Source organism: Sparus aurata, chromosome 15 (assembly GCF_900880675.1).
Source record: "Sparus aurata chromosome 15, fSpaAur1.1, whole genome shotgun sequence".
Lineage (NCBI taxonomy): Eukaryota > Metazoa > Chordata > Actinopteri > Spariformes > Sparidae > Sparus > Sparus aurata.
The window spans coordinates 17,147,609-17,171,749 of record NC_044201.1 but is presented as its reverse complement, the minus strand read 5'-3'; the positions used below and the strand labels follow the sequence as shown (position 1 = coordinate 17,171,749).

The following is a 24,141-nucleotide window of genomic DNA, read 5'->3' as shown; positions in this document are numbered from 1 at the left end:
TTAAGATAAAATTCTTGCCATATCTGACAAAAATGCCCCTTCACTTGGTGGACACAATTCTGCTACTTCAATGGAAAGTCCAGCTTTGTGCACAGGAGATTTCATGTCCACATACTCAGCCATAGGAATGATTGGCTTAATTTCTGTCAGTAAATAAAATCATAAAACTGTTCAGCTGGACAATCCTGAGGTAATACAAATCATGGTCCACTAAAAGAAACATACACAAGTTTTTGTTCAAGCAATCTGAGGCAAACATTATATTCAAATCATATGGAAATATATAGTGAATGTCCCTGGAATGACTCAGAGATAAACCTTCATCTACACACACACACACACACACCCTTTTTGGTTCTGTAGCACAAAAGTGCACACAGACCTCCTTCCCACTAATAAAACAGTTTTCTCATGCTAAATTCCCATGCTAACAAAGCCAGCTCTCCTGGGATTCATGCATCAGGTCTACATGACTGATTCCTGAGCGAGGCTGGAGATAAAACTTGATGTCGAGCGCGTCTCAATACATCATCACATGGCTGAATCCCTGCTCCCTCGGAGACATGAGAAAGCCTGATTATTTCCAGGTTTGCCTATTTTTAGATGAGCAAATTTAAGAAATAGAGCGATCGGGGTCAAAGTGCACATACTTGCTTGCAGTCTGGAATTCCAACATAATTTTTCCATTACTGAGAGTGGAGAAGGAGGGGCTTCTGGTCACTGTGCACAACTTCTTTATCAGCAGCAGACACACACACACACAGACACACACACAAATTTCATTACCCCCTCCTTGCGTTCCCCCCTGTGGGATATCCTGCCTAGGGCTAACGGTGTAGTATTTACTGATCCTCATGGAACACATTACCTGAGTTGTTATCTGTGTGCACACAGGACTCCACACATATTTGTCGTGTTATTTTTAGGTCCATTTCCACTTGCTCCCCCTTTAAGCTGTTTGATTAGCAGGAAGAAAAGTCTCTGAGGCATGCGAGTGTTGCAAGCAGAAACAATCTCACAGTCCAAGATGATGGCATGGATACAGACGGCCTGTGAATTGATGTTTTATCAGGAAATATAGTTTTGAATAAATAGTTCAAAATTTGGGGGAAAAACACGTATTCACTTTCCCACACTGGGTTAGATGAGGAGATGGATACTGCTCTCATTTCTGTGCCATGACTATGAAGCTCGAACCAGGAGACGATTAGCTTAGCTTAGCATAAAGACTGGAATCAGTTTGCTAGCTTTGTTCAAAGTGAAAAAAGGAAAAACAAAACTCCCCTTTAAGCACAAGCACCTCTAAAACTCACTAAAAAAGATAACATTTTGTTTTACTACCGGGATTACATGTTGTTTCTAGGCCTATTTATTAGCTTAAGGCAGTGTCTTTTCCTCTAGTCTTGCTACAAACTCACAACCTACAATTTTGTAAGGACATTAACGATAATGTCAACTTGTGAACTATGGAAATGCAATTTTTTACCTTTGGACAGAACAAGGCTAACTTACCTTCTGCTTCCAGTCTCTATGCTAAACTAAGCTAATCAAACCAAGCGTAGCAGCAGCTGGCCCAAGCTAAATTTTAGCAAGCTAATTTGCAAAGATAGTATTTTGCTCCCCTTAAATACAATTTATTAGTGAATGAAATTATGTACAACCCCTTGAACAAAATAGACAGCCCAGTACAGAGAAAATAAAAAGTAGCTCCCAGCTGGCTAGCATGGCAGCAATTAGACTGTTAGCCTGATAGTCCTGCAAGGTAAGCTAGTTTGGTGACATTCAGTGGACCTCAGTTACTGCAATTTTCAAGGGTAAAAACTAGGGTTGTCAAAGTTAACGCGTTAATAATGGCAAATTTACTTTCAAAACACTGCCAGATGGTTCGGTCGATAGGACAAAAGTTATCTGCACGTACTGTCGACATAAAATGAGTTACCATTTAAGTACGTCGAGTCTCAAATGTAATTTGCAAGTCAAACACATGGCAGATGCAGAGAGCCCACCGCCCGCCAAAAGCAGACATCACCATGTTTTGATCCCATTTAGGGTGAGGTGATATTTTTTGAGCCTTTTATTTTCCTGTATGATTTGAAGTGTTGAATAAACATTTTCATAAAGCAAGCATATTTGCCTAACCCTAACCCTTTCTTATGTTGTTAAAAGTATTAAGAACATGAAAAAAATACATTAAGGTACATTTAGAACAGAAATGTTTAATTTGCGATTAATCGCGAGTTAACTATGGACAAAATGCGATTAATCGCGATTAAAAAAATTAATCGTTTGACAGCCCTAGTAAAAACATAAAATCGTCAAAATAATCAACATTACCGTTACATTAACTAGACAAGTGGGTCAAAGACACCACTGTTGTTTAAGGAAATTAGAGACCGAATACTCACTATCAAATTTGTAGCTTATTGGTAGCCGTCTTCTCCTTGGCTGTACAGGCTGCAGTAGGATTTGTGGTGCGTTCAAGGACGATACATTTTGTCCCTTTCATGACCTTAAGAAACACTTTATAACAGCTTTAACTGATTTCCTCCTATAAATAAAAAAAACTTTGAATAAAGTTTTGAAATGTGAGAAAGAAAGCCTTCAACCCCCTCAACTTTTGCTCGGGGAACGTGTACACACACTCCATTTCCAGCACTGCCTGCGGGTAGTCACTTTGTAAACACGTAGATGAATTTCACTGCACCTCTTTAGGGTATTTCCCCAGATGTTGCTCTGTGGTAACATGAAACTCTCAGTTTAAGATCAGGTTGTTTTATTGTTTCATGCTTGGCTTGCTTAGCTCTACTTGTAACGAGACTTTTTCCTCTCCTTGCTCCTCTGTCTTCCTCATCCTCCATCTCTCCTTTCCTACTCCCTCCTCTGCCTATTAAGGACACAGCTAATGTTTTTTTTTGTGTCTTTTTTCTGCCTCCTGCCAAAGCTATTAACTCTCAGTCATCCAAACCCAGCATGACTTGTTGTTATAATATACGTAAGAAAATGAAAATTTTATGATCAACATTAGTCAGCCAGACTGAGAATGTTCCAGCAGAGACCACACAGTTTACACAGCTCTAATGGCATTGTGGTGAGTTAACATTCTGCAAAAGAGATATCATCTAGTTTGGATTGTTTTCAAGAGGCGGTATGATCCATTTTTAATTAAAGCTCTGTACATGTGCACACACAATAACACTGGCACTGATTTCTTCCCTTTGAGTGTTATCACTGCCCCGTGTCTGAACGACTGATTATAGATATTCTTCAGCATATCATGTACACACACATGCTGAACACAGCGAAACACCTCATAAATTAACACACACTCATCAAACACAACCACGGCACTGGAGTCACAAAGACACACACTCTGTCTCCCACACAAACACACTCAAACACACACACACACACACACACAGACACACACACTCCCGTGCCAGACACAGCTGTGAGCACTCTCGTTTTGGCGCTAATCTCTCAGCTCTCTTCAAAGACTCTTAGTGAGGCATGACTGTGTCCCCCCTTCCCCAAACACACACACACACACACACACACACACACACACATACATACACATACACATATACACACACACACACACACACACACACACACACACACACACACACACACGTCTGACGCTGTTAACATAATGGCTGCATGAACCATCCTTTAGCCATTTGAGGATTGCCACCGTTACCCCCTGTCATCTCTGCACAGCTGGACGCATGCTGAATGTTGTGACAAAACATTTCACTCCAAAAACGATATAGCAACGTGAGGCCGACAGTTGCTTACTCAATTAAATGAGCTCTCACTCTGATTCTATTACCTCATCTGTCTTATTAGGGAACCAAAGCTCATTGCGCTGCTATCCAGCATGTCATATGCCTGCCCTACGCGGTTGACCTCAAGCTACCTTTGACTGGAGTGGGCTATTTCTGGTCCCAGGCTCCCTAAAATAACCAGGGGAGAACACATCATGCCGTGTAAAAAGCATTTCTGTAATAAATATATATAATGATCTGTGAATGAAGTGGAGGAGTCACGCTGTGCTCTTGCCAGATATTTATGGAGCCAAAAGGAGACAGAGAATGACACATTAGTGATCATTTTTCTTCCCATCACAACTGCGAGCCCACTGCACTCAAACAGCTGCACATGACCCTATATTGTACACATATCTGACCTTTGCCTACTGTCATCAACTGTCCTCCTGAGCCTAAGTTAGTATTCAACATTCAAAACTCACCAAATGAGGTGGCCCAGTCGCCAAAACAAAATGTTTCTGCAAACCATATCAACAATTCAACAAAACATATGTGTATGAGCCCACTTTCGTGTCGGGGGATGGAGGGGATGCTGGGTGAGATGGCTGCCAAGCCAGACACCACTGTTCGAGACTGCGTGTTACCCTTTGTAAGCCTGAAACCACTGAATATTTTTGGTGAAACATTAAAACATTTTTCCGCTGTTAATGTGGTGAAAGAACGACAAAGGCTCAAAATTGATATTTTTTTAACCCCAACCATGTAGTTTTTGTCCCTCTACCAAACTAGACCATAAGGACAGCATTGTCACAACATATAATTGAAAATTTAATCAAAGTAGCAGCAAAAATGTTGCAACCTGAAGAAAGGTTAAGTTCCAATGTACTGTATCTTCTCAGTTGAAAGCAAGTGTTGATAAAGTATAATGAAATGTGGTCTAGCTGGTCTAGAGAGTTTAATCAGCATCTTCTAATAGCTGTGAAAAAAACCTTTCACTTTAGAACCGGTTTAAATGTCTTTCATCTGTGACCATTAATGCTTTTCAACGGAAAAATGCTTACTGGGCGGCTCAGTCATTTAAGCCTTTTGTTTGTAAGCAGGTGAGTTAATGCAAGATGATGTTAATTTCCTGTCAAGCAAAAACAGGTTTTGTGCGACCGGGAAAAGGCTGACGTACAGTAATCTATTCTTATTCACAATAATCCATTACATATGGGCTTGGCTGTGTCTCTGAGCGCCCTGGGCAAAATCCAAGTCATGCACCCAGTTTGCTTTCCAGTTTTTTAATATAACAGTTTTTAAGATCTTCCTGCCAAAACCTAAAAAGGAAAATCTTTAGATCAAAGGTTGCATGTCTACGTCTGGGGAAGGGTTGGTAAGTCTGTGCATTGATCACAGACAGAATGGAAAAGGCAATTATAGACTTAGTTCTGCACAACACGTCAGGACTTGTGTGGCAGGTAAGGATGGTGTTAGCTGCTGACTGAGCCCAGTTGCATAGATTAGTGTGAGAACTGTCTGCTGTTAGCAACGCATTAGGTCACAGAGGCTCTTGTTAAGGCTAATCATAGCTGTGATGCTATGATGGAGGTGTATCCATAGTTACAAAAAAAATCACACCACGCTGCGTTAAACCCTTGTTTGGTTTGGTTCACTCCATGTCATTCACTCCAGGGAATAAATGTGGACAAGCAGAAAACTCAGCCATTTTGGAAGTATTGTAACACAGTGTTTTTATTTTATCATGAGTTTTTTAGTAAGCTGCTGCTGAGCCTGCCAACACTTCAGTCTACAGCTCTTTGCAATTTCCAGCCAGTTTAACCTCACAGTTTTGGGGTATAGGTTACAACAACAAAAACAGTAATTGCTTTGTTAATTGTAATGTACTGTGACTCCTGCAGTCTTAGCCCCAAATCACAATTATATTGCAATCCCTACCTAGTGAAATGGTTGATGAAGAAAGTGTGACATCTGGCAGAGCTAAAGAGACGACGGTGTTAAAATGCCAGTGGGCGTTTGACAAGACACTGTGAAGCCGGCAAAGGTATGTCCACTGGTCTGTACTCGCTGAACGTGCCCCCATGGGTTGAAAATCCACTCCATGTAAGAGGACCCATTTCCTCTGTAGATATAAAAGGCTCATCTGAGGCAACAAAAACAAAACAAGTCCTATTTTCAGGTGATAATGCACTTATGTAAACATAACTATGAATAACATATTGCATTTTCATGAATAGATCTCTCTAAAACCTACACACTGGACCTTTATATGACTATATTAAATATTCTATTTGTAATGTAGATGTCTAATCAGCTTTGACTTTTCAACAAGCTATTGTGTCGCAGAGACCTGACTGGACTTATGACGTCATCTCTGGGAGTCAATAAACAGGGAATGTGTTAGCCTGTAGTTTTATTTCATTGATGTTGTCACAGTTTAGATATCACGGCAGGCTACTTCAGTTTGGTCTGTAACCTCACTGTTGATGTCACCAGTTCAGATATCAAAGGTTATAAATAGACCTTTGAAAGTTATAATCAGTATAGCTGGAGTCGACCGGGCTCCCTTAAAGGGGATGCTTTGGACCACCCCCACAGTTTCAGAGGGGAACAAGGTGAGTTGCTGAGGACCTCCAGCATCCCACTCTGACTCTGTACGGGACAGATCTGTGAGCAACACCCGGCCTTGAGAAAACCGGCCTCAAACTTTTTGTGTGCGTTTCATTCCACCTCCTCTGTTGGCGTTGGGTGGATACAACAATTGCTTTTGCAACAATATGTCATGTCAATTAATCTGACTGTTGTCCAAAGTCTTTATGGTCTGGTTTCACAAATAACCACACTGTCAAAAGCCAATATATCATTGTGTGCATTATGATTTCCATTGGTTGATTTATTCATGGGAGTCTACTGTTTATCAATTGATTTATGTTATTGTTAGCAGTAGTTGCTCTATGCCTCTTGAGTCTGGCTAAAATGTTCTTGTATCATAAAGGAAACAGCTGTTTCTAATGTGTCAGGTTGGCCGTTCTGGGCTACTGTGTAGAAGAGGACCTGCTACCACTGCGAGGAAAGGAGACATGGTGTTAAAACTTATTTCCTGGTTCCAACTGGTTTATGGTCTGTGACTAGACTTACATACATGCCCAAACTCCAGTGGTAGTGAAGGAAACCTCTACCTCTGCGCCAACACTTTGAGCGGCATCATTTGGCATGTTCACTCCATGGACCTATAACAAGTGGACCCAGCCCTTGAGACGAAGCCCCGTTCATTCTCATAAAAGCTGCTCAGACCGAGCCGGCTAACTTCTGGTTTAGTGCCCGGCTAACTTGAATGAGGATGAAATAATTTAATGGACTTTCCAAATGTTACTGGCTATCCACTGCTTTAGAGCCCATTCTTTCACAATGTTAGCTCATGTCAAAAAGTAGTTTTGGGGCGAATTGCATCACGTGACTCTGTAGTTACAGGGTTTGGCCCATACGAAAATTGGCTTCAGACCCCGACCCACTTCCTGGGGGCCTGATTCAACCCAGTCTAATGTTTAAATCAAAGCCGAGCTGAGATGAGGTGATAAAAACACGGGGTTACTGCAGGGTCAAATTGACCCAGGTGTAAACGCCGAGTTAACACATCCCATTGCGCACAGAAGCCTGATCTTCGCGGGTTTCAGTGGGATATTTGACCAGTGAAAACGGACAAACACCCTCTCACCTCTAGCTGTGTCCGATAATGGGCGCCGGGTCGCTGGAAGCAGAGCAGCTGTGTTTACGGTGCGCTGGCCCTTTAAGACAGCCCCGTGTTTCCATTGGCACGGTGACGTCAGAGCAGCGAAGGACTCCAGCCTATCCTCTCCAAACAGTGAAGGCAATGGTCCTGGCAGAGAGTCCTGCTTTCGGAGGGAGACTTTTACACTGCACAAAAAGCCAGGGAAACACTCGCAGCTGAAATGACCCAGAGCCCTCGGCCACTCGCCGTGGATTAAAGCGGAAACTTTTGCGATGGCTCTGAATGTGAAAAAGTAGCACGAGAAGAAGCACGCTAACCGCCGCCGCCGCCGTCGCTAACGGACCTTCTACTGCAAAGCAACTCCTAGTAGATGCACGGCCACTGCTGAAAAATATGCTCCAGCCGAGCCGCTTCAACCCCGGCTTCAGTGGCAGATACCCAGTCTTATAACCAGCTCCGTGAGACACTCGGCCGGCTCCTGTTTCTTCCTTTCTCTCCGCTTCTTACCCACAAAGTCCGCTGTGCAAGTCCACGACCCAACTGAGCGAGATAATTATGGCAGGGAAGCTGACAGCAGCGCAAGGCACAGGAATACTGCTGGTGACAGCCAACGTTGGATCCCTGTTCGAGGATGTGAGTTTACTCCATTGATGAACGCTGCTCGCCAGTGCTCTCCCTTCACACCAGTGTTGTCTTTTCCACTTGTTATTTTCCACACTGTCAGCTCCCGTCTTCACGCTGTCAAACGCTAAAATAACGTCTCAGCCGGTCACGACTCGTGTGTGTGTCAAGTCTCTGTCACCTGTCCCCTCACATATAAACACATGGGCCTGTCACAACAATACAGACCCATGCTAGCTCTGTATGTTGATGGTTATGTGTTCCACACGTGCAGTGACCCACTTTCTCTTTCATGTCTTCTGCCTGTTCTGTGTTGAATGTATGTTAGCACTGATCATCATCTGTAGCCCTCTCACTGCTGTAGTGCTGCCATGACTGTAAGTAAGGATCTCCTCCATGATCCAGCCTGTAAGTTGGGTAATCAGGTACACAGCTGCAGTTTACCTCTGCAGGGTGCATCCACCTTTCATGCTAATCACAGCAAGTGGAGCAAAACTCATGTAAGTTAAATGAAGATTCGTTTTTTTAGGAAGCACCAACCATATGGCACAATGAAAGTGTCATAGAAGTTTGATGGATTTGTGGAGATCACTAAAAAGAGTATTGTATGATATATGTGTTTTATAAAGGAGTGTATTGTATATGTATATTTGCAAAACACAGTGCAATCGCCAGTGTTCTACACCTTCTTTCGTTCATGTCAGGGCTGCCCTGCAGTATGAGTGCAGGATTTCCCCTTAACACATCCATTTAAGGTGCAGCAAATTAAGGCAAGATGAATGTGGAGAGTATCAAAACTAACTAAGTAAGAGATCGTAATGGTCTTAGTTTTTCCCCAGACTTGTTTTGCAAGTTTTGTCATTACTTGTTGTATTATTTGTTATCTGTGCTAGCTTTTCCAGCTTTTCCATCACACAGATATGATCATAATAATGGTCTAGAATTGTGTGAAATTGCATTTTCATAGCCAAAGTGCCCCCCCCCCATCAGTTTGGATTTGGCCCCTATATGTTTCTAGTAAAAAACTATAATATGAGATGCTTTTTTCTGATTTATTTTTCTGGCATAAAGGTGTTCTTAAAATATGTAGGATCCCTAATTAGTAATTATTTTTGAGAATCTGAGCTGGCAGGCACATAATTTGTCAGTCAGTTCAGAGAACTTGAAATTGTATGAAAGCACAGAGTGGCAAGTAATAAAAATAAAGGAACTTTTATCCTGGCAAAACATATTTATAAACACAGAGAGAGACAACACTTTATATCCGACTTAGAAAGAGAATCAACAGGGTTTTTTTTTCAGACTTTCCTCTCGGGCTTCCGTATTAAAGTAGTACTTTGCATCTTGACACAATAGGCGGTTGCTTTCAGCCCATGGTCCACCATTAAATTACCGTTTTGGCCCTCAAGGGTTACAGTTTGGGCACCCCTGTTTTAGACCAGTTTTTGGTGGAGGACCCCAAACTGCCACCATAAACATGCCTCTAAACCTTTAACAGATCCAGGGAAACCCTGAAGAGGCAGGGTGTTTCCTCGAGTAGACAGGATTAGGAATTACACTGATGCCGATTGAGACTGTACGCTCACCAACATCCTATTTGCATCATTATGAGAAAAAGCTGCATTCAAATATTCGCTCCAGATAAAGCCGCTTGCTTGCTCGCTCGGCTGAAGAAAGCAAAAGCATGCTCTCTGTGAAAATAGGTCTGTCAGGCCTCCTAAGGAGTGTCTGTGCAGGATGCTGAATGATATTCGCATCTTAGCCGTGTGTTTGTTAGGCTGTAGCTTGATGCATAATGGCAGTTAATTACGGTGGAAGCTGGTTACGATTAAATGCTTGGAGTTCAAACACTTTGTGTCACTTTCAGTGTTGTGTCAATAGAGTCCCCCCTCTTCCTCCCTCCTTTCACCCGCGTGAAGAGCTGATCCCAAACATGAGGGAAGAGCTGTCTCACTCACTGGAGTAAGCCTATAAATAGCCTGCCTCTCACAAGCAGCGTACTTTGGGTGTCTTGTAGATTTTTTCCTCCAAAAGACTTCTAACAGACAGAGCAAAAAAAAAAAAAAGACATTAAAGCATATTTCTTTCTATGAGTGGGTGTGGTGGTCACATATCAAGCTAACCATAGTCAGCAGTGTTTTGGCACTCCTTATGATGCATATATGAGTTGAATGAAGTCTTTGTAGACTGTGTAGATGAGAAGATTCTGTGTTATGGCTGCACAGCCTTATCCCAATACTACAAGATACACTATATTGCTAAAAGTATTCGCTCACCTGCCTTGACTCCCATATGAACTTAAGTGATATCCCATTCTTAATCTATAGGGTTTAGTATGACGTCGGTCCACCCTTTGCAGCTATAACAGCTTCAACTCTTCTGGGAAGGCTTTCCACAAGGTTTAGGAGTGTGTTTATGGGAATTTTTGACCATTCTTCCAGAAGTGAATTGGTCACACACTAGCCCCATTCACACTGGCGTTTGGATGCGGCTTTAGTACGCCAATTCCCTGCCTCCGTCTCGGTGTGAAATTTTGCTCCGGCGCTGATCGGCCTCTGGAGGTAGTATCAGGGCCGTGTTATTGGTAAACCGAACCAGTGTGAACAGATAAGCCGGCTTCGCGTATCGGGGGCGTGTTGATCGGATGGTCGATTAACTATACAGGTCCTTCACTCAACTTAATACAGAGAAATGTCCCACAAAGCAACGTTGCATGACCAAACAAAAGTAATGTAACTGTAACTGTCTTTGGCTACTTATATAAGGAAAAAAATACTGCAGATATATGTGGAGAAGCGTCCGTCCTCCCGCCCGTCCTACCGACTCTTTCTGTCGGACATTTCTGCCTGAAAAAAAAGCATCGGTCACCGGCAAAAAACTTTAACTGACCGAGTGTTTGTGATGAAAATAAATCACTGTGACATCAGTCCTCCTGACAGAGACTTAAGTGATCTTTCCCACAGAAAACAGCCTCAGTCCCTGCGAGTGAGGGAGTCAGATTGACAGGGGGGACATCGGGGAAACACCTTGAAAGCACACAGACGTCATCATCATGACGTGTACCGTCATGCCTCTTTAGGAGCCGCAGCCCCAGCTTTCTGTGTGAATTCACGGTGGTTCGACTTCAAGGCAGAGATGTTTCGCTCTGTGTGAATCACCAATGGCGGAGAATTGGCGAACCGCTGCTATGCGTCTTCTCCTGTGTGAATGAGGCTACTGATGTTGGACGGGAAGGCCTGGCTCTCAGTCTCTAATTCGTCCCATAGGTGTTCTATCGGGTTGAGGTCAGGACTCTGTGCAGGCCAGTCAAGTTCATCCACACCAAACTCTCTCATCCATGTCTTTATGGACCTTGCTTTGTGCACTGGTGCACAGTCATGTTTGGAACAGGAAGGGGCCATCCCCAAACTGTTCCCACAAAGTTGGGAGCATGAAATTGTCCAACATCTCTTGGTATGCTGAAGTATTCAGAGTTCTTTTCACTGGAAGTACGGGGCCAAGTCCAGCTCCTGACAAACAATCCCACACCATAATCCCCCCCAAACTTTTATAATTTAAAAACCAAAAATATGTTTCAATTTGGATTATATAGAGTTTTGATTATCCAGTTGGGTTTTTGATTTTGCCATTATATTTCACCTTAAAAACTATTTACCTTGCCTTGTTTGGTGTCATTATTTTCAGCACAACCTCACATGTGTGACTGTACAGTTATTTTTTCGAGCAGGAAAGAGTTAGATTTTTTACTGTGAAAACCACAAATATGTTTAACAAACCATTTTTATTACTTATAATGCAAATATAAATTGTTGTTTGCTAAATTTGTGCATACATTTTTGAAATGTACAAAGTTATATGTAACTATTTACATTTAAATGCAGTCAATGCCTCAGGCTCAGGTCTCCCTCAGCTCCTTCCAGCTCAATGAAGAGCTGTACTGCCTGCTCCACATTCAGCAGTCTCCTCAATGTTTTGACTCATTAAACCAAAAAAAACGACTCCACTACACACTAAACACACTACACGAAACACAAAATAACACACTAACTATACACTCCAAACACGCTAAATGTCACAAATCTCTCAACTCTCAAAGCTCGCTATCTCTATCGCTGTCTCTATCACTGTCACTGTCGCTGTCACTCTTTCGCCGCCGTCCCTCCCACAACTTCCCCCTGTTCCTCACCAACCAAATCACGTGCTTTGCCATATAATTTTGTGATTGGTTGGTGCGGTGACTTCTTCCACCAATATGAAAGGGGTTTTGTTTGCTTGGAAACACAATTGCTTACGGACACTTTCGTGAGAAAATCCCATTTTTATCGCTTCTTCCTGCACCAAACATGTCGGCAATGTTCGCGAAAAGCGTGGCGGACATTATTTATCATAAGTCCAGTTTTACTTGGCCTATCAACACAGTTTAAACACTGGTATATAGTTTGAAGGCCGCACCAAAACATAAGTCAGAACTGAGACTCACGGAGGCTGCGTCTTACTGCTACGTCCGTCCTATATTGGTCACATGATTTGGACGCGCTGGTGCGTCCATTAACCTCATTAATGTGCAAAAAAATAATTTTGGTAACCACACAACTTCAGAGCAGACAAAATTGTGCGCAGCTCCTGTGATCTGGTGCCGACCCCAGGCTTGGAACCACTGCTTTACACTACTGCATCTGATGCTTTGCATTGCACTTGCTGATGTATGGCTTGGATGCAGCTGCTCGGCCATGGAAACCCATTCCATGAAGCTCTGTATGTACTGTTCTTGAGCTAATCTGAAGGTCACATGAAGTTTGGAGGTCTGTAGTGACTGACTCTGAAGAAAGTTGTTGACCTCTGCGCACTATGCACCTCAGCATGCTGACCCTGCTTCATCATTTTACATGCCCCGCTGAGTTGCTGTCCTTCCCAATCGCTTCTCCTTTGTTATAATACCACTGACAGTTGACTGTGGAATATTTAGGAGCGGGGAAATTTCACGACTGGACTTGTTGCACAGGTGGCATCCTATCAGTACCACACTGGAATTCACTGAGCTTCTGAGAGCGACCCATTCTTTCACAAATGTTTGTGGAAACAGTCTGCATGCCTAGGTGCTTGCTTTTATATACCTGTGACCATGGAAGTAATTGGAACACTTGATTTCAATCATTTGGATGGGTGAGTGAATACTTTTGGCAATATAGTGTACAATATGAAACACAACAGGCCCTCTGTGTTAGAGGAATATTGCCATGTCACCGCATACAGTTTGATCTTGAGATGGAAAATATGCTTTTTGTAACTTTACAGCTCAGGTTACGCTGTTGCAAGCACCTGTGTTCACAGGCATCACCAATGTAAATGCCCTCTAAACAGCCGCAGTTGTGTGTGTTTGACTTGCCACTCTGCATTGATTGAAGCCTTTATTTATATTTAAATTAGAATAACCAGTAATGTAACTTAAGTGTACAATTTACTCAAGTACTGTACTCAAGTACAATTTTGAGCTACCTAATTTATGTATTCTCATTTTACGTTTTTTTTTTTCCTGCTTTCACTCAGCTACGTTTATTTGACAGATTACAGACTATTATCGAAAAAATAGAATCGCTTGATTGCAGTTAAAAGTTATAATTTCTGTGAAACCTCCACAGAATAAAAGTCAGTTGCTAAATTTGCACTATTGTGCCTAAAAGAACCTGAAAGGAGTGTATTGTATATGTATATTTGCAAAACACAGTGCAATCGCCAGTGTTCTACACCTTCTTTCGTTCATGTCAGGGCTGCCCTGCAGTATGAGTGCAGGATTTCCCCTTAACACATCCATTTAAGGTGCAGCAAATTAAGGCAAGATGAATGTGGAGAGTATCAAAACTAACTAAGTAAGAGATCGTAATGGTCTTAGTTTTTCCCCAGACTTGTTTTGCAAGTTTTGTCATTACTTGTTGTATTATTTGTTATCTGTGCTAGCTTTTCCAGCTTTTCCATCACACAGATATGATCATAATAATGGTCTAGAATTGTGTGAAATTGCATTTTCATAGCCAAAGTGCCCCCCCCCCATCAGTTTGGATTTGGCCCCTATATGTTTCTAGTAAAAAACTATAATATGAGATGCTTTTTTCTGATTTATTTTTCTGGCATAAAGGTGTTCTTAAAATATGTAGGATCCCTAATTAGTAATTATTTTTGAGAATCTGAGCTGGCAGGCACATAATTTGTCAGTCAGTTCAGAGAACTTGAAATTGTATGAAAGCACAGAGTGGCAAGTAATAAAAATAAAGGAACTTTTATCCTGGCAAAACATATTTATAAACACAGAGAGAGACAACACTTTATATCCGACTTAGAAAGAGAATCAACAGGGTTTTTTTTTCAGACTTTCCTCTCGGGCTTCCGTATTAAAGTAGTACTTTGCATCTTGACACAATAGGCGGTTGCTTTCAGCCCATGGTCCACCATTAAATTACCGTTTTGGCCCTCAAGGGTTACAGTTTGGGCACCCCTGTTTTAGACCAGTTTTTGGTGGAGGACCCCAAACTGCCACCATAAACATGCCTCTAAACCTTTAACAGATCCAGGGAAACCCTGAAGAGGCAGGGTGTTTCCTCGAGTAGACAGGATTAGGAATTACACTGATGCCGATTGAGACTGTACGCTCACCAACATCCTATTTGCATCATTATGAGAAAAAGCTGCATTCAAATATTCGCTCCAGATAAAGCCGCTTGCTTGCTCGCTCGGCTGAAGAAAGCAAAAGCATGCTCTCTGTGAAAATAGGTCTGTCAGGCCTCCTAAGGAGTGTCTGTGCAGGATGCTGAATGATATTCGCATCTTAGCCGTGTGTTTGTTAGGCTGTAGCTTGATGCATAATGGCAGTTAATTACGGTGGAAGCTGGTTACGATTAAATGCTTGGAGTTCAAACACTTTGTGTCACTTTCAGTGTTGTGTCAATAGAGTCCCCCCTCTTCCTCCCTCCTTTCACCCGCGTGAAGAGCTGATCCCAAACATGAGGGAAGAGCTGTCTCACTCACTGGAGTAAGCCTATAAATAGCCTGCCTCTCACAAGCAGCGTACTTTGGGTGTCTTGTAGATTTTTTCCTCCAAAAGACTTCTAACAGACAGAGCAAAAAAAAAAAAAAGACATTAAAGCATATTTCTTTCTATGAGTGGGTGTGGTGGTCACATATCAAGCTAACCATAGTCAGCAGTGTTTTGGCACTCCTTATGATGCATATATGAGTTGAATGAAGTCTTTGTAGACTGTGTAGATGAGAAGATTCTGTGTTATGGCTGCACAGCCTTATCCCAATACTACAAGATACACTATATTGCTAAAAGTATTCGCTCACCTGCCTTGACTCCCATATGAACTTAAGTGATATCCCATTCTTAATCTATAGGGTTTAGTATGACGTCGGTCCACCCTTTGCAGCTATAACAGCTTCAACTCTTCTGGGAAGGCTTTCCACAAGGTTTAGGAGTGTGTTTATGGGAATTTTTGACCATTCTTCCAGAAGTGAATTGGTCACACACTAGCCCCATTCACACTGGCGTTTGGATGCGGCTTTAGTACGCCAATTCCCTGCCTCCGTCTCGGTGTGAAATTTTGCTCCGGCGCTGATCGGCCTCTGGAGGTAGTATCAGGGCCGTGTTATTGGTAAACCGAACCAGTGTGAACAGATAAGCCGGCTTCGCGTATCGGGGGCGTGTTGATCGGATGGTCGATTAACTATACAGGTCCTTCACTCAACTTAATACAGAGAAATGTCCCACAAAGCAACGTTGCATGACCAAACAAAAGTAATGTAACTGTAACTGTCTTTGGCTACTTATATAAGGAAAAAAATACTGCAGATATATGTGGAGAAGCGTCCGTCCTCCCGCCCGTCCTACCGACTCTTTCTGTCGGACATTTCTGCCTGAAAAAAAAGCATCGGTCACCGGCAAAAAACTTTAACTGACCGAGTGTTTGTGATGAAAATAAATCACTGTGACATCAGTCCTCCTGACAGAGACTTAAGTGATCTTTCCCACAGAAAACAGCCTCAGTCCCTGCGAGTGAGGGAGTCAGATTGACAGGGGGGACATCGGGGAAACACCTTGAAAGCACACAGACGTCATCATCATGACGTGTACCGTCATGCCTCTTTAGGAGCCGCAGCCCCAGCTTTCTGTGTGAATTCACGGTGGTTCGACTTCAAGGCAGAGATGTTTCGCTCTGTGTGAATCACCAATGGCGGAGAATTGGCGAACCGCTGCTATGCGTCTTCTCCTGTGTGAATGAGGCTACTGATGTTGGACGGGAAGGCCTGGCTCTCAGTCTCTAATTCGTCCCATAGGTGTTCTATCGGGTTGAGGTCAGGACTCTGTGCAGGCCAGTCAAGTTCATCCACACCAAACTCTCTCATCCATGTCTTTATGGACCTTGCTTTGTGCACTGGTGCACAGTCATGTTTGGAACAGGAAGGGGCCATCCCCAAACTGTTCCCACAAAGTTGGGAGCATGAAATTGTCCAACATCTCTTGGTATGCTGAAGTATTCAGAGTTCTTTTCACTGGAAGTACGGGGCCAAGTCCAGCTCCTGACAAACAATCCCACACCATAATCCCCCCCAAACTTTTATAATTTAAAAACCAAAAATATGTTTCAATTTGGATTATATAGAGTTTTGATTATCCAGTTGGGTTTTTGATTTTGCCATTATATTTCACCTTAAAAACTATTTACCTTGCCTTGTTTGGTGTCATTATTTTCAGCACAACCTCACATGTGTGACTGTACAGTTATTTTTTCGAGCAGGAAAGAGTTAGATTTTTTACTGTGAAAACCACAAATATGTTTAACAAACCATTTTTATTACTTATAATGCAAATATAAATTGTTGTTTGCTAAATTTGTGCATACATTTTTGAAATGTACAAAGTTATATGTAACTATTTACATTTAAATGCAGTCAATGCCTCAGGCTCAGGTCTCCCTCAGCTCCTTCCAGCTCAATGAAGAGCTGTACTGCCTGCTCCACATTCAGCAGTCTCCTCAATGTTTTGACTCATTAAACCAAAAAAAACGACTCCACTACACACTAAACACACTACACGAAACACAAAATAACACACTAACTATACACTCCAAACACGCTAAATGTCACAAATCTCTCAACTCTCAAAGCTCGCTATCTCTATCGCTGTCTCTATCACTGTCACTGTCGCTGTCACTCTTTCGCCGCCGTCCCTCCCACAACTTCCCCCTGTTCCTCACCAACCAAATCACGTGCTTTGCCATATAATTTTGTGATTGGTTGGTGCGGTGACTTCTTCCACCAATATGAAAGGGGTTTTGTTTGCTTGGAAACACAATTGCTTACGGACACTTTCGTGAGAAAATCCCATTTTTATCGCTTCTTCCTGCACCAAACATGTCGGCAATGTTCGCGAAAAGCGTGGCGGACATTATTTATCATAAGTCCAGTTTTACTTGGCCTATCAACACAGTTTAAACACTGGTATATAGTTTGAAGGCCGCACCAAAACATAAGTCAGAACTGAGACTCACGGAGGCTGCGTCTTACTGCTACGTCCGTCCTATATTGGTCACATGATTTGGACGCGCTGGTGCGTCCATTAACCTCATTAATGTGCAAAAAAATAATTTTGGTAACCACACAACTTCAGAGCAGACAAAATTGTGCGCAGCTCCTGTGATCTGGTGCCGACCCCAGGCTTGGAACCACTGCTTTACACTACTGCATCTGATGCTTTGCATTGCACTTGCTGATGTATGGCTTGGATGCAGCTGCTCGGCCATGGAAACCCATTCCATGAAGCTCTGTATGTACTGTTCTTGAGCTAATCTGAAGGTCACATGAAGTTTGGAGGTCTGTAGTGACTGACTCTGAAGAAAGTTGTTGACCTCTGCGCACTATGCACCTCAGCATGCTGACCCTGCTTCATCATTTTACATGCCCCGCTGAGTTGCTGTCCTTCCCAATCGCTTCTCCTTTGTTATAATACCACTGACAGTTGACTGTGGAATATTTAGGAGCGGGGAAATTTCACGACTGGACTTGTTGCACAGGTGGCATCCTATCAGTACCACACTGGAATTCACTGAGCTTCTGAGAGCGACCCATTCTTTCACAAATGTTTGTGGAAACAGTCTGCATGCCTAGGTGCTTGCTTTTATATACCTGTGACCATGGAAGTAATTGGAACACTTGATTTCAATCATTTGGATGGGTGAGTGAATACTTTTGGCAATATAGTGTACAATATGAAACACAACAGGCCCTCTGTGTTAGAGGAATATTGCCATGTCACCGCATACAGTTTGATCTTGAGATGGAAAATATGCTTTTTGTAACTTTACAGCTCAGGTTACGCTGTTGCAAGCACCTGTGTTCACAGGCATCACCAATGTAAATGCCCTCTAAACAGCCGCAGTTGTGTGTGTTTGACTTGCCACTCTGCATTGATTGAAGCCTTTATTTATATTTAAATTAGAATAACCAGTAATGTAACTTAAGTGTACAATTTACTCAAGTACTGTACTCAAGTACAATTTTGAGCTACCTAATTTATGTATTCTCATTTTACGTTTTTTTTTTTCCTGCTTTCACTCAGCTACGTTTATTTGACAGATTACAGACTATTATCGAAAAAATAGAATCGCTTGATTGCAGTTAAAAGTTATAATTTCTGTGAAACCTCCACAGAATAAAAGTCAGTTGCTAAATTTGCACTATTGTGCCTAAAAGAACCTCACCACAAAATACAATGTCTTAGACGGTGGATTCATAAACTGCTATGCAGCACACTGGTTGTGCCCACAAGCTGTACACCATAGGTGGCCCAGCGGACCTCCAACTCTGCCAGTCATAGCGCCTGTTTCAACTTTAAGTCCCACAGTACTGCTGGTCCAAGATGCTGTCTGACAGTTCCTTTTTTTAACACTTGTAACAGTATTCCTCTGGATCTTACCTTCACTCTCTGTTATGTGTGAGATGATCTCTAATCCATCATGCTGTTTTTTAGATTCACTCGTTTAACCTGTGCATGATGATTAAAACCGGTACCCTGATGTTAAAACAATCTGCCTTCTCCGACTCCAGTTATCAGTAATTGTTTGAACATCTAAAGCGAAAGACAAACAGTTCAAGTCATTTTCCATTGCCATTGTCAGCCCTCTGCGCCATCCTCGCTAAATCTAATTATGACGGCAAACATCAGTTTTTGCCGTGTTTAAAGCGGCCAACAGTTAATCATTATTTGCTTTTTGTAGAGTTTCACATGCTCATTTTGTCTTTCTAAGGTAAAGTCGCCCTCCAGGTGAGAGCTGCACTGTCTGTTTGCTGTGTCACTTTTTCAATAAGTTAACCGGTCAGGCAAAAAACAGCAGGGCTCAGTTGTTAATGCCGACTTGATTAAATAGAGCAGCAGGCAGCCACTCAGATATGACAACAAAGAGACACGGTGTTAAAACACCTCATATAGTACTATAGACACTGAACTGAAATGTTCTTACCCTTTTTTCTGATCAACTCCTAATCAATTTATTCCCATCCAAACCTGTCCTGTTTTGATCACTTCATCACAATCCTGTTTCAGTCATGTTGAGTATTGCTGGTCTTTTGCCAGATGGTACATTTAGTTTTAATAATAATGAAGTGATTAGACCCGTTCACTTTACTAATGTAGCTCTAAAACTGGCCTCCCGACCTATGAGAATGCTACATGTTGACCTTGTGCTGAAACAATTAAGGCGTATTAAATGGCTGCTGGATGACGCTTAGGCATTTATTATCCTTCATCATACATTAAGTCCCTGCAAGCCTCAGGATATCTACTCCCCAGGCTTGGTTTTATTATCCGTTCCCATCCTGAAGTCGCAGTGGGAAGGCACCGCGGGATTCCCATGGGTCCTGTGGGATTCCTACTCCAAAGTCAGCCTTCTATCAAAGTTCACCATACATGAAGCCAGTTAAAGATTTTGCTTTCTGTCAGTCTACTCTTTTCAGTGGCCATGCCTGCTTATGGTCATGGTCAGGGAAAGAAGAGAGTGAGTGCACAAATTGATGAATAAATGAATGAATACATAGATTTCTTTTTCTGTGAGAACCCTACAAACCATTCCCACCATAGCTGGCCTGTTGCACCAACCTTTAATTGATAATGAAGAGTCTATAGTAGTAAAACTTCACATGAAAGATAAAAAAAATGTCCACATATATCTTGTGCTGATCGTCCCCGATACGCCAGTATCTGTCTAGCCCAATGAGCTAAAAGTAATTCTGTATGTGTTAGTAATGGCATTTGAGAGTTAGTCATTTTCTGGAAAACAATAAAAAATGTTGATGACTTGTCCTGCACTTGCAATTTTGTGACCAATGAAACCATTTTTTTTTTACGACTCGCCAAAGAGAGTGTTTCTTGAGGCTGGGTTTCAAAACTATACTGTCCAAAAACAAGGCTTTATAATTTGTGCAAAAACACGTTTTAACGTCATTTGTCTCAATGTTTCTTTATTTAGCTTAGTTAAATGTGCAGTTAGTGGTCCGATTACCTGACTTGGCCTCTGGAGTACCAGGAGCCAAACCTAGCAGGAAAAACCACCTCAGGACTGGATTCCCTGTCTTCAAACAACATCTGCCTGTCTCAGGCAATGTTTGGTCCTGTTTTGGCTGTGCTCAGCAAGAACTCCCAATCTGGGCCGATTCAGCTAGCTAAGACTGTGAAAGCGCTTTTAGTGCTATTGGCTACTGTAATCGCCAATCCTTAATCAGTCAATATCCACAAGAAGTCCTTTCCTAGTTTCCTGTTTTGACAGGAAATACGCAAATATGCATAATCAAATAGCACTCTGCTAGTGGTTTCATGGGTACTTAAGCTGCCACTGTGGTTAAACTCTGGTTGGAAACTCATGCCAGTATGTGGGCATGTTCATATCAAACATGTTTGGAGGGCTCTGGAGTGTTTTTCTTCTCGTAGTGGTTTGTTTAAACAGGTATGGCACCATGCTGACTCAACTTGGGTGTCACCAAATAAAAGCACTGTGACGCCTAAGGTACAGGGTTCATTTTGAAAGAGGACTAAGGTGTTGTGAAGTGTGAAGGTAATCTACACTGCATCAACAAACCAGTTACAGGAAACAAGTCAGAGGTGGAAAGTTTGGATGTTGAAATTCATGTTTGAAAAACTGACAAAAACAGCTGATTGCACGCTGCCACCTGTAATTCATGCATTCTTTACCTGACATGAACGTCTGATACAATATATTTCAGACAAGCCTGTGCAGATATTTCCAACATGCATCACTTCAGTTGCAAGGAATGGACTCCAGTTGATTTAACATCTTCCACCACCCAGAACCTCTTCCCTCTTATAAAAGAAATAAATCCAACAAAAAAGTATCAAAGTAAACTTTTCCACCATGTTTGGTCTGGAGAAAATGAACTATAGATGTCATTTGAGTGTCTTTGCTCCTTATGCGATCTCTGGTGGCAAGTGAATCTGGCTTGCTGACAGCAACTAAGAGATCATATCATGACTTTTGGAGACTTTCCGGTTGGGTTAATCCAAATGATGAAAAATAAGAGCTTGCTGTTATTGTTGAGGACATACACTGATGACCATGTGGCTTGACTCCGCTCTGTTCATATTATCTTAATGATGGCTCCTACATTCTCCTCAAGTGCTCTCATTGTGGCAATCACTAGTCACTGGCTGTGGTTGTCTTTCGATTATAACTACTCTGTTTTTGATTACACACACCTCCGGTTTGCAAAGCCAAGATGACCATATGCTGATGCAATAGATTACTATGAATAGCCCCCCTTGTGGGTATGGTCAGGCTCATTAGCTCAGGCTATCACAGCCGGGACCCCACTGAGCTGGCATATTTACACCACCAAAGATAGAACAGAGCAGGAAAAATTTCCTGTCTCAGACCTGGAAGCTATGCATACACTGCTCCCAGTACTTTGTCTTCAGTGACTATTACAGTGTATACAGTGTATGTTCAGTGACTTCTCTGCATCTCATTACTGGTTCAGAAATTCATTTTCCTTGTAAACATGTAAAGATGTTTCTGCTGCCAGCATGGAGTCTGGAGACTATATTTAGCCCTTAGTCACACGCCTGATGGTAGTGAATTCCCTAACTGAATAATGTAATTGAGCATTCAGGATGTGTATTTATAGTGTTGGCAGTAGTAGCACAAATGTGTGATACCAGACGTGACGCTGTGTTGATAAAGGGGTTGGAAATGGAGGAAGTGAACATTGTGAAAATGGCTTTATTCTTAATATTAAGTCTTTGCTTTGTGTCCAGCTCTCCATGTTTTCTCCAGACTTCTGAGCTCAACTTTTATGAGTAGAAGCTCAGCAGCAGAGACTGTGACTAAATACTTCATCTGACAGCTTGATTTTCTTTCTTCCTCTGCCAAAGTCTGTTCCAGTGTGTTGCTGCAGGAGTGGAAAAGTTTATGAAAGAAAGATCAGATGATGCTATTTTGGTTTTCCCCCCTGCTCTGCCCTCCTCCATCCTGTCATAACACGGAATTAGAATTTCAAAAGGAAAAAGATGTCGGAGAGAGCCGAACATTGCCACCAGCCATTGACGAAAAGTGAGGACTTTGAGTGTGATGTGTTCCTCACCAGTATGGAGCATCTTTCAGTGAAAATAATGTTTCATAATTAGTTATGAGAAATGATACATGATTGATATTTTTTTGAGAAATTACACTCATCTCTTAATTGAAAGTCCCATATGTGACTTGATTCATAATGTCACTGCTGATGAATTGTTAACCTCTAATGTGTATCTGCTTTGTTTATCACGACAAATTATTTATTATTCCCTCAACATAAGAATTTGAGAGTGCTAAAATAACATCCTGATCATTGAAGCTGGTAAGAAAAATAGTAGATGTTGGAAAGATTAATTGGTATTTATTATAAAGATGATTTGTTATACCTGTACCACACACTCTGTGTTAGATTGACACAATTTAGCTAATGCTTTCATTTAAAAGCAACACCTCTGTGGTGATAACATTAACGACAATGGTTTCATGACTGGTGTGAATGTTCCAGCCTCCTTGTCAACAACACCACACAATGTAAAGTGTATTGTATACTTTGCATGTTGCGTGCTATTGCCTGAATAATCGTTTGCATTTAAACCTCATTTTGGAAGTGGAAAGATGTTGCCATAGCAGGTGAGCAGATGGTGTTTAAGTTTTGAAAAAAAAGGCCTGCAGCTTTAGGCCACCTCTGCCTGCCACAGCCACTGTAGCCTTTCACTAGGGGTAAAAGTTGAGGGCCACTTTTTGCTACTGGGTAAAAACCTTATTGTGAGCTTCACTCTGTGCGCTGGGTTTTCTTCAAATAGCCAGCTGCTCTCATGATAGAATGCGTGCCAGACTCAATGACTTGTTTCAGATGGTCACTGTGACAGCCAGGCAGAAGTCAACAAGTTAGCTTGAAGCAACATTATGTATTTTGTCTTAAAATAACCTCAAAATCATTATGATGGTGCGCTGGCATGTCATGGAGGAATGGTGTCTCTGTCAGTCTTACTCTGCACCCCACTTGTATTGGCAATGTATAACTTGAGTGGGCAATGGTATCTCCCGAGAAAAGTATGTAAAGCATTATAGCACTAAGTCATGCAACACCAACTATGGTAGTAAGACTCGATCATATTTTTATGGAGAAAAGGGTTTTCTCTCTAATGTCCTTTCCCCGCTCTGCCTCCACTCTTGTGGTGTACAGAGTTTCCTGATGGACCGATGCTCACAAGATATTCAACTGAAAGTTAGCAAGCTATCTAGCTTGGAGAGCTTTTCTTGCCTATACAATAATTCATGATAGAATGCAATGTTGTACAATTCGGGTAACACAATGACTGGTGGGAGTAAACACTTGAGGCCTTTTTAATATGCCCTCTCCACCGAGTTGACTGATCTGTCAGTGGAAAAAGCAATCCAATGATTGCTGCGTGGCTACCAATGATTAGCCAATCGGCACCTTGGG

General features: G+C 42.1%; 1 protein-coding gene across 2 annotated transcripts in view; it reads left to right on the top strand.

Moving 5' to 3' along the window:
- The first annotated feature begins 7,640 nt into the window (after positions 1–7,640).
- Positions 7,641–24,141, top strand: part of inpp5a (inositol polyphosphate-5-phosphatase A) — a 161,943-nt gene continuing 145,442 nt past the window's right edge. For both annotated transcript variants that reach the window (XM_030441809.1, XM_030441810.1), the window contains exon 1: positions 7,641–8,133. In XM_030441809.1, coding sequence (XP_030297669.1) covers positions 8,056–8,133 — 78 coding nt within the window. In that variant the 5' untranslated portion in view covers positions 7,641–8,055. The remainder of the gene's footprint in view (positions 8,134–24,141) is intronic.